General features: G+C 38.2%; 1 protein-coding gene across 1 annotated transcript in view; it reads left to right on the top strand.

Moving 5' to 3' along the window:
* Positions 1 to 3,393, top strand: part of LOC126212684 (uncharacterized) — an 83,873-nt gene extending 80,480 nt beyond the window's left edge. The window contains exon 9 of the mRNA XM_049940452.1: positions 1,864 to 3,393. Coding sequence (XP_049796409.1) covers positions 1,864 to 3,108 — 1,245 coding nt within the window. The 3' untranslated portion in view covers positions 3,109 to 3,393. The remainder of the gene's footprint in view (positions 1 to 1,863) is intronic.
* Positions 3,394 to 9,149: the final 5,756 nt, after the last annotated feature.

The following is a 9,149-nucleotide window of genomic DNA, read 5'->3' on the forward strand; positions in this document are numbered from 1 at the left end:
CCAACAGGGAGCAGAGATGAGTATCACACCTTCTCAATCACACACTGTTTCAAACACAGCAGGAATCATTGCTGTCAGTGAATGCAGGTGCATCTCAACCAATTACTGAGTGAATATTGTGAGTGGATTGCATGCAGTGGACATTCAGCATCCTGTACCTCACAAAAGGCCATTACTCTCTGTGGCATACAAGCTGGATATCTCAAATTGACCAAATAACACAGAAACAAGACCTAGAGCCTACACAAGTGTTGAACCTGCAGTTTGTGGAGGGTGTAATTCAGGTTAGAGGTGGTGCTGTGATGTTTCAACAGTACCTTCTGTACCTCGCTTGGGATCCGTTTGTTCAGGTTACTTTCGACATTGATTTGGATGTGTATTTCAACATACTCAGTGGCCAAGTGTTGCCTGTTCCTCTACATCTACGTGATGAGTATGCTGTGGTCACTTCAGTCTTCTAAGGTGTCAGCATCCGTGTTCACAGACCTGCAAACGAAAGCATGTCTGGAGCAGTGGCTGTGACAGGAAGTCCTGTACGTAGCTGACCATGGAGCTCTGTTTCCACAATTCCTGAAGCTGTAAATTTCTTTAGCCATCGCCTAACTATACTCCTACCAACTGCAGTATCGCTATACACTGCACACAAATGTTTATGGATGATCACCACGGTTTCTTTTTCTGCACAAAAGTCCTCAATATCAGCATGCTGCTTGTAACGTGAGTTGTATGTAGATGCCATTTTGAAGCTGTACTATGGCTCTGACATCTGCCAAAACGGTTCGAAACTTCACCTGTGTACAGAACAAACATCAAATGTGAAACACCAACATGGACTTTTTCCATGTGTATTAATGGCTTTTTAAAAAATGTTGGGCATTACTTATTGAACAACCCTCATATATTTGATCATTTATAAATAACCATTGTTTGCATAATAGGTGGACCCCAAATCCAATAGTTGGTTTTAGTCTCTGTCGTTTGTACGATGTGACACCAGCGAATTGTGATTAAATAAATATATGTAGTCAGAGGCACTACATTTTTATGCTTTGTGAATTTCACAGTTTTCAGTATTAATAATTACTTGCCAGGCTTTACACCCTTGACATTTTAATGAGATATTTCTCACAAGTAACAGATAATATTGTTATATTCCATTCTTAATTTTCCATTGTTTGATTTTCACAGATAATGGTGCCATTTGTAAAAAGTTTAGAATTTCAACACACAGTTTCTGTCAAAAACTTGAATTTACTTCTTTGTCTGTGATTGATGTGCCATCCATAAGATGGTTGTTTTGTCTGTCAAAAAGTTTGCATGTTGGTAAAAGATCAAGGAACACTAAATCTGTCTGTGGCTTGTGGTATATCATGTCTGAAAGCATTTTGCATTATCACTGTATTGGGAAACCTTGCTAATTGCTATGATAAAGTTCATTTGTTTAGGTAAGTTATTTTTGAAACCAGAATATGTTCTAGTATCATGTTACAATTATAAGTGTGTGATCCTGGACAGTATAAAGAAAACTGGATATTCATAGGCATGAGACTGTAACAAATTTTCCAGTCTTTCTCTCTTCATTATTGTTAAAGAATAAATCTTCACAATTCTGATCATATTTCTTCAGGTTTGTCACTTCAATTGATAGACATGTATTTCACTTGAAGGACATTTATTTTTGTATGTCATTGTTCTTTTTAATTTGATTCAGTTGAGTGTCATAAAAATTGTGATTTGTTGATGAATATTGAAGATAACAGCAGTGACAAGATTTTATTGATTTTAGATTTACTTTCAGTTTAATGGATGAGATATTCATACGTTATCAGTCCATTGTGAAATATTGGTTTTCTTGTATTTCAGAACCACCATAATCTTCACACTGGACTAAGGCCGTATACGTGTATGTTTTGCCCCAGAACATTTGCAAATGGTTCCAACTGTCGTGCACACAAAAGAAAAATGCATCCGGAAGAACTGAGAGTATACGAAGAATCACTGGCTGCGGCAGCAGCTGCTGCTGAGGATGATGGTTCTGGAACCAGTGAAGCCACCACACAGACTCCAGGTGCAACAACACCTGCTCCTCCTACATTAATCTCATCAGAGAGTGCCATGGTGAATTCAGAAACACTGTCAGGGCTGAATGCAAATCCTGTGTTACAGAATTCTTCATCCGGAAGGCCGCAGGCTGGTAACATCATTGTTTCAGTGCCCTCTTCAGAGTATGGGAGGCCAGCTGTCTTTGAAACAAATGCTATCGTTAGTTCCTGTGTCAAACCGTCAACTGTTAACAGTGTTCCCCATTTGTTGCCTCATCAGAGTGTGATTCCTACCTCAAATTCAGATTATGGTATCTCTTCTACTGGCATGAGCAATGCGAGCCATGTAGCAGTGGGACCTGTAATTTCACATACTGACCATAGTGTAAACACAATAACACCCATGATGGCTCTTTCAGCAGCATCTATGGTAAGGGTCAATGATTCTTGCAGAAACCCTAATCAAATTCCAAGAAACGAACATATGTCAGCTGTCGAAGATGGCTCTGCAGACAGAAACATGTCAACTGTGAACCCCAACCTCACAAGACGTGGCATGACTGCAGTAGACATACTGAATTCGCATGGCCTTACTACCATAACTCCTCTGAATCTAAATGTGTCTGAAGTGCATGCCAATCGTTCACAGCATATTCCAGAATCTCCGTCAGTGACTGATGAAGAAGCGAGTTACCTTACAGGAACAAGGAGGACGGATTCTTTTGCAAATTCCCGGCACCATCTGCAAAATTTGAATCCAAATATTCAGATCCATCATCAGGAACAACATCACGGCCTGGGACATGTTGGTCGCGCTCTTCCTGAACCTGCAGCACTGAGCAGAATGCAACATACTCAACACTCTGGTGCTGTTTCCATGGACTCTGTGGCCCCTTTGCAGGTACAAGGATATTCAACACTCAATCATTTGTATCATCATGGTGATGCAATGCCTTCAGCTGTAGCCGCTGCAATTGCACACAGCGGCACTGTTGCCGTGCCAGCTTTCCCAGGGAATCCTTATGTCCATCATAACATAGGGTATGCAAGGAGTGGAAATATGTAAATCATAAACACTATGCCTGTGTGATTCTAGTGTAGAAAATTAGCTTAACAAAGACAGTGTGGTTTCCTGTGAGTTGTGTGTTCCTTCATGTGGGCTTATGTTGTAATAGAGATGTATTTTTTGCCCAAACATTTTTAATAACCACCTTTTGGTGGAGATTTGTGCATTGTAAAATCAGCTCAGTCATGTTTCACCTATATATGTAATCTCTTTGTTATTAAGCATTTTCATCTCCATCCATATCATCATCATCATTATCATCATCATCATAATTGTCCTCCTAAAGCTGCTGAAAAAGATGAAAATGCTTTTAGACATGGTTTTAGATAAGTGTTAATGATACCGTGTACTGAATGTTACCCAGTCAATATATTACATTGTAGGGCTACATTTACCTGCAGTAATGTAATGGTACAAATATTTAATGATATTAACACCACCAAAAGTCTGATATTAATACAAATATTTTTAACCTTTTCTTTTTTTAGCATACTAATCTGCATTAAATACGTTAGTTTCATGTGGACTTCCAGCGACTGCATTGTGTACCACTTCCTTAAAAATCAGAAGAGAGAGTAAAAAGAACTTCTCTGGCCTTTCAAGTTATATTTGACAAATTATTACAGTGTTTTATTCATATAAGATTATCACATCTTGTAAAACACGTGTACAAGTCCTGCTACAGTAATTAATTGCAACCTAAAATGTGTCTTGTCCCACCCTTAAAGCTGTGAGATTAGTATTTAGTATTGATAAGTTGAGACATTTCTTCCATACGCACATACACATCTGTCAGTTCTTCATTCTTACTACTGAATCTTATTACTTTTATAAAATGAATAGACAAATGATAAACAGGAAAGTGCTGTTTCTGTAATAATTGTACCTGTTTTCTGCTTAACAGTTATTTACTCATTACTGAGAGTGAATTTGCTCAACGGTATCCCATACCCCCTCTTAAGGCAATCCCCTTGCTATCTTATTTTCCGGAGAAGGTTTGCATATTTTGCCACTCATATTTTCTTATGTATCTTGAAGACTCATTATCGCAGTCTCTCTTACTTTTTCATCATTTTACTATGAGATAAAATGCTTACATTAATGTCCATTTTCTTATTTTAAAAACTTTTCTGTCTTGCATCCATTTGTTTTCTTTTTTCCCCTCTCCCTCACCCCCCCCCCCTCCCCCGAATAAAAAATAAATAAAAAAAATGGAATAGTTCCATGTAGGCTTTCACGGCCGGCGTCTTCATCAGTAAACACTTCCGGGCTAAGTTGCCGTGGTCTTCTCAGGGAGAAGAAGTTCTACAGATCGACCACGGCAACTTAGCCCGAAAGTGTTTACTGATGAAAATGGAATAGTGTTTGCCAGTGGCATACCACAGAGCCATTCAAGAACAGTTGTTTGAATGTTGTCATCATTGGAGAATCTCTCTACCCCAGTTCTTCTTTCAGTTTACTGAAAAGATGAAAATTGCATGGTGCATGAGATAGAGTTCCCATTCAGTATTATGAGAAGGAAAGCTGCTACTCACCGTATTGTGGAGATACTGAGTCACAGATAGGCACAACAAAGAGACTCTCACAATTATAGCTTTTGGCCGTTAAGGCCTTTGTCAGCAACACCCACCCACACACACACACACACACACACACACACACACACACACACACACACACACTCTCTCTCTCTCTCACTCACTCACGCAAACGCAGCTCGCACCTCACACACACAACTGCAGTCTCAGGCAACTGAAACACCAAGTGTGGTTTCAGTTGCCTGAGACTGCAGTCGTGTGTGTGAGTAACATCTGTGTGTGCGAGTAGCAACTTTCCTTCTCATAATATAGTTACATTCCATCCTGGATTTTCCATTGTTAGAGTTCCCATTCAGCGTCATTTACATCTATACTACCTTGGTCAGATTGTTGCCACCATTGCATAACATCTGGACATGACACTGCATATGATCCTTATACCGACAAAATTATCCAGTGTATCTATGTGCAGTTTAGGCCTTTTGTGACCCAAAAATCATACTATGCCATCTATGAGACGTGATAAAAAAGTAATGGGAATGATTGGTTTCTTAAAGAGTCTTTATTTGTTCATCACCGTCAACAACATCAATTTTGTCCCCTTCAAAGTAATCCCTCTCAGATGTAATGCACTTGTGCCAGCATTTTTTCCAATCTTGGAAGCACTTCTGGGACTCAGTTTTCTTACGATGTTAAGCTCCTTCAAGAATTCTGTTTTTTATCTTATCAGTGGTAGCAAAACACCATCATTTCATGTTTCTCTTCAGCCTCTGAATAGAAAGAAGGCAGCAGGGGGCCAAGTGTGGCAGATACGATGGCTGAGGCAACATAATAGTTTTGTTTTTTGCCAAAAACTCATAAACAAGCATTGAGGTATGAGTGGGAGCATTATCATGATGTAATTTTCATGAGTGATTTCGCCAAGGTTCTGGTTGTTTTCTTTGGATTGCTTCACTCAAATGGTGCATAACTTCAAGGTTGTACTCCTTATTGTGTGTACAAACATAAGACAGGAACTCGTGATGCACTATTCCATTTTAAATGAAGAAAACACTGAAAAGACTCTTCACATGGGATTGAACTTGTCAGATTCGTTTCGGCCTCAGCTCTTCAGACAGTTTCCATTGGGACGATTGGGCCTTGATTTTGACATCACACCCATGTTTCATCACCTGTTATAGCCTTCTTTAGAAGTTCCGAATCGTTGTCAACTTCATTCAGCAATGCCTGAGCCATGTCTACGTGACGTCGTTTTTGGTTGAAATTCAGCAATTTCGGAATTTCATGCCCAAAATGTCCGAAAAATTGCTTAGCAAGAGCCAGAGAATATGCTGACATCATCAGCAACCTCTGTGATAGTGGTTTGACAACTTTCCAGAAACATTTTCTTTACTTCTTCCACATTGTCATCAGTAATTGATGTGTTAGGGCATACAGAGTGGTTGTTGTCTTCGACATCTTCTCAACCCACTTCGAAACGTTTATATCGCTCGTAAACTCCTGTCATAGTAGGTTCACTAAAAGCCACAGTCAATATTTCGAATGCAGCGCTGCACTTTATTCCATTTTGCAAGCAAAATTTAATGCAAATTCTTTTATCCATCTTTTTCAAAAGTAAAAGTGCACTGAGCACTTTTCAACTGCCAGCAATTAAATAAATATTCAAAACAACCGAAAATGCAAACAAACATAAGAAATATGTTGTCCAACAAGATTTTAAAAAAAAATTGAAAATTGAATGTATAAACAGTTTTTGACATTGCTGAGCAACAGTCATACAATATTTTTTAAAGGAACACACCACCATATGACAGTTTTATTCCATTTTCAAGTATTTGATTTTATGCCTTTAACATGTATTGCAGGACACTTAGTGTGTGATCAAGCTGAAAGTTGGCCATAACTTAAGAAAAATATTGGCTCCCCAGGAAATGCCAGATGTAAAACCACCATCTTCTAACAGATGAGTAAATAATTGCGGGAACACAGGCTTATATTGGTAAACAAAAGATTAGCACATGTTCTTTTAAAAAAAAAGACGAGCTCATCTTTTATTTACCAACATGAGCTTGTTTTTACTAAATATGATGTGCTCCCATGATATTTACTGATCTGTGACAAGATGGTGAGTTTACATCTGGCATTTTGTGGGGAGCCCATATTTTTCTTAATTTGTGATCAACTTTGAGGTTTGACAACATGTTAATTGTCTTACAATATATGCTAATGACATAAAGACAAACACTTGAAAATGGCATAAAGGCTGAAATCTGTGTTGTACTTAATTAAACAAAAAAAACAGTCAAACGGCATACATGTAAAGCCCGCAAAATTAAAAAATTCCCGTTACTTTTTGATCACACCTCATCCTTCAATTTTGGAGTGCATTTCCAGTTGCGACGCTACCGTATTTACTCAAATCTAAGCCGCACTAGAATCTAAGGCGCACCTGAAAAATAGACTCAAAATCAAGGAAAAAAAAATTTCCCGAACCTAAGCCGCACCTGAAATTTGAGACTCGAAATACAAGGGGAGAGAAAAGTTTTAAGCCGCACCTCCAAATCGAAACAAAGGTGGTCCATTGTAATATGAGACACAATTTAGGTCGAATGAATGACGATACAGTTACAGTAGTTTGGTTCGAGTTGTAAGCTTAGCAGTTAAGCTTTACCAGGTAGCCATTGCTATGCGTCAGACGCTCCGTCCGTATTTATATGGGTACCCTTCCTTTTTCACAAGCTTCATCTGGTTTGAATCAATTGCTTATTTTTCTTTGATCTGATAAGTGCCGTTCTCTTTGTTATAGGTGTTTACGTTACTCTAAGCTGAAAATGCATTATTGTACTGTGTTATGCATTGTTTGTCGCATTCTGATAATGTGTGTTTACGACCTGTCGCCGCTCGCGGCATGGCTTGCTTTGTTGTGCGCTACCGCTGCTTACAATAAAAAAAGAGTGGAATTGTCTCATTAGCGAAACAATGGCAAGAGACTGCTATTTGTTGTTACTTACACTGCTGCTTTCTTTGATAATGATCAACAAGAACCAAATAATAGACTGCGCATGATAGAAGATGTTCTGAATCAGAGTTTAGCTAAACTTTTTTTCCGTTTGAAAATCTTTGCAGACGCCTCTTTTGTACATTACATTCTGCACAGAAATTAGATTCATCTTAGATTTAAAAATCTAGTCAATTTCCATGCTTCATTTCTGACTGTATCACTATTAGGCATAAGAATAATACGAATATAAACATGACATGATATGTATATTCTTCCGCATTTGCTGTTGTCTCACACTAATTTTGTAGTTTATTAGGCTGACAGGATGTAAATGAGATAGCAGCAAACACGAAAGAATACATGGCAAAATGTTTATATTCGTATTATTCTTATAGTGAAGAGAATACTGCATGTGATTCACAATTCATAAAAGTTTCTATTAGCAACCATCTCATCTCACAGGCAGGAAAAAATTTAGAATGTAGAGTTGGCCATATAGACAAACATCCCAAACAGTGTTGCCAGTCGGATTTTCTTAGTACATTGAAATGCTGCTACATTCGAAGATGAACAATACGGAATTTGTATGTACTTCATTGGATAATGTATGAAAATGCAGTGGTTGAAGCTCGGGGCGGAGAAAAAAGCTCGTCTTCCACCTTTTTTTTTTTTTTTTTTTTTTTTTTTTTTTTTTTTTTTTTTTTTTTTTTTACTGACGCAGAGATTTTGGTGCCAGTATTTATCTTTGTTCCTGCAAAGCATGCCTGTGTAGCCCTACATATGTTCAACGGCTGAAGTTAGTTGTGGCGGCACCTACCAACATTTTTCAGAATTTCTGATTACTTTGCACTCGATTCTAAGCAGCAGGCAGTTTTTTGGATTACAAAAACCGGAAAAAAAAGTGCGGGGCTTAGATTCGAGTAAATACGGTATTTCAGTCACATACAGTGATCACCAGTTATCCATACCACAGCAGAACTGTGTCTGCAGGAAACATGAAACATGTGCTCTCCTCTGACAATACACCATTCTTTTTGCGCAATGGTCTGAGCCTGGGATGAAATGTATAACTTTTTTTCTGAATTCTACATATTGGATAAGCCTGTCTTTTTTTGTCTTGCAGATACTACCTTTTACAGATCCTATAGTTTTGCTGGTAATATTCGTTGCCTCATCCTTTCCAAAATCTTTTAAATTAATCATTGCCCCGTACTTCAATATTATCAAATGTAATCATGTTCTGTTGTCAGTATAAGACTGCTTTTAACTATCATAGTGTACGCAGCTGCACGCCGCTGTGTGTGTGTGTGTGTGTGTGTGTGTGTGTGGAAAGTATGCAGCAACATTCACCTAATAAGGAAAATATTGTGCTGTGAATAGGTTAGACAGGACAGCTACTTAAACTACTATGTTATAGGGATTGAATTTTTATTATCTAAACTGTTTCACGGGTTGTTTAAAAACCTCATGGAAGAAATAAGTGATCATAAATTGATAGACAT

The sequence above is a fragment of the Schistocerca nitens genome, chromosome 1 (assembly GCF_023898315.1).
Source record: "Schistocerca nitens isolate TAMUIC-IGC-003100 chromosome 1, iqSchNite1.1, whole genome shotgun sequence".
NCBI lineage: Eukaryota > Metazoa > Arthropoda > Insecta > Orthoptera > Acrididae > Schistocerca > Schistocerca nitens.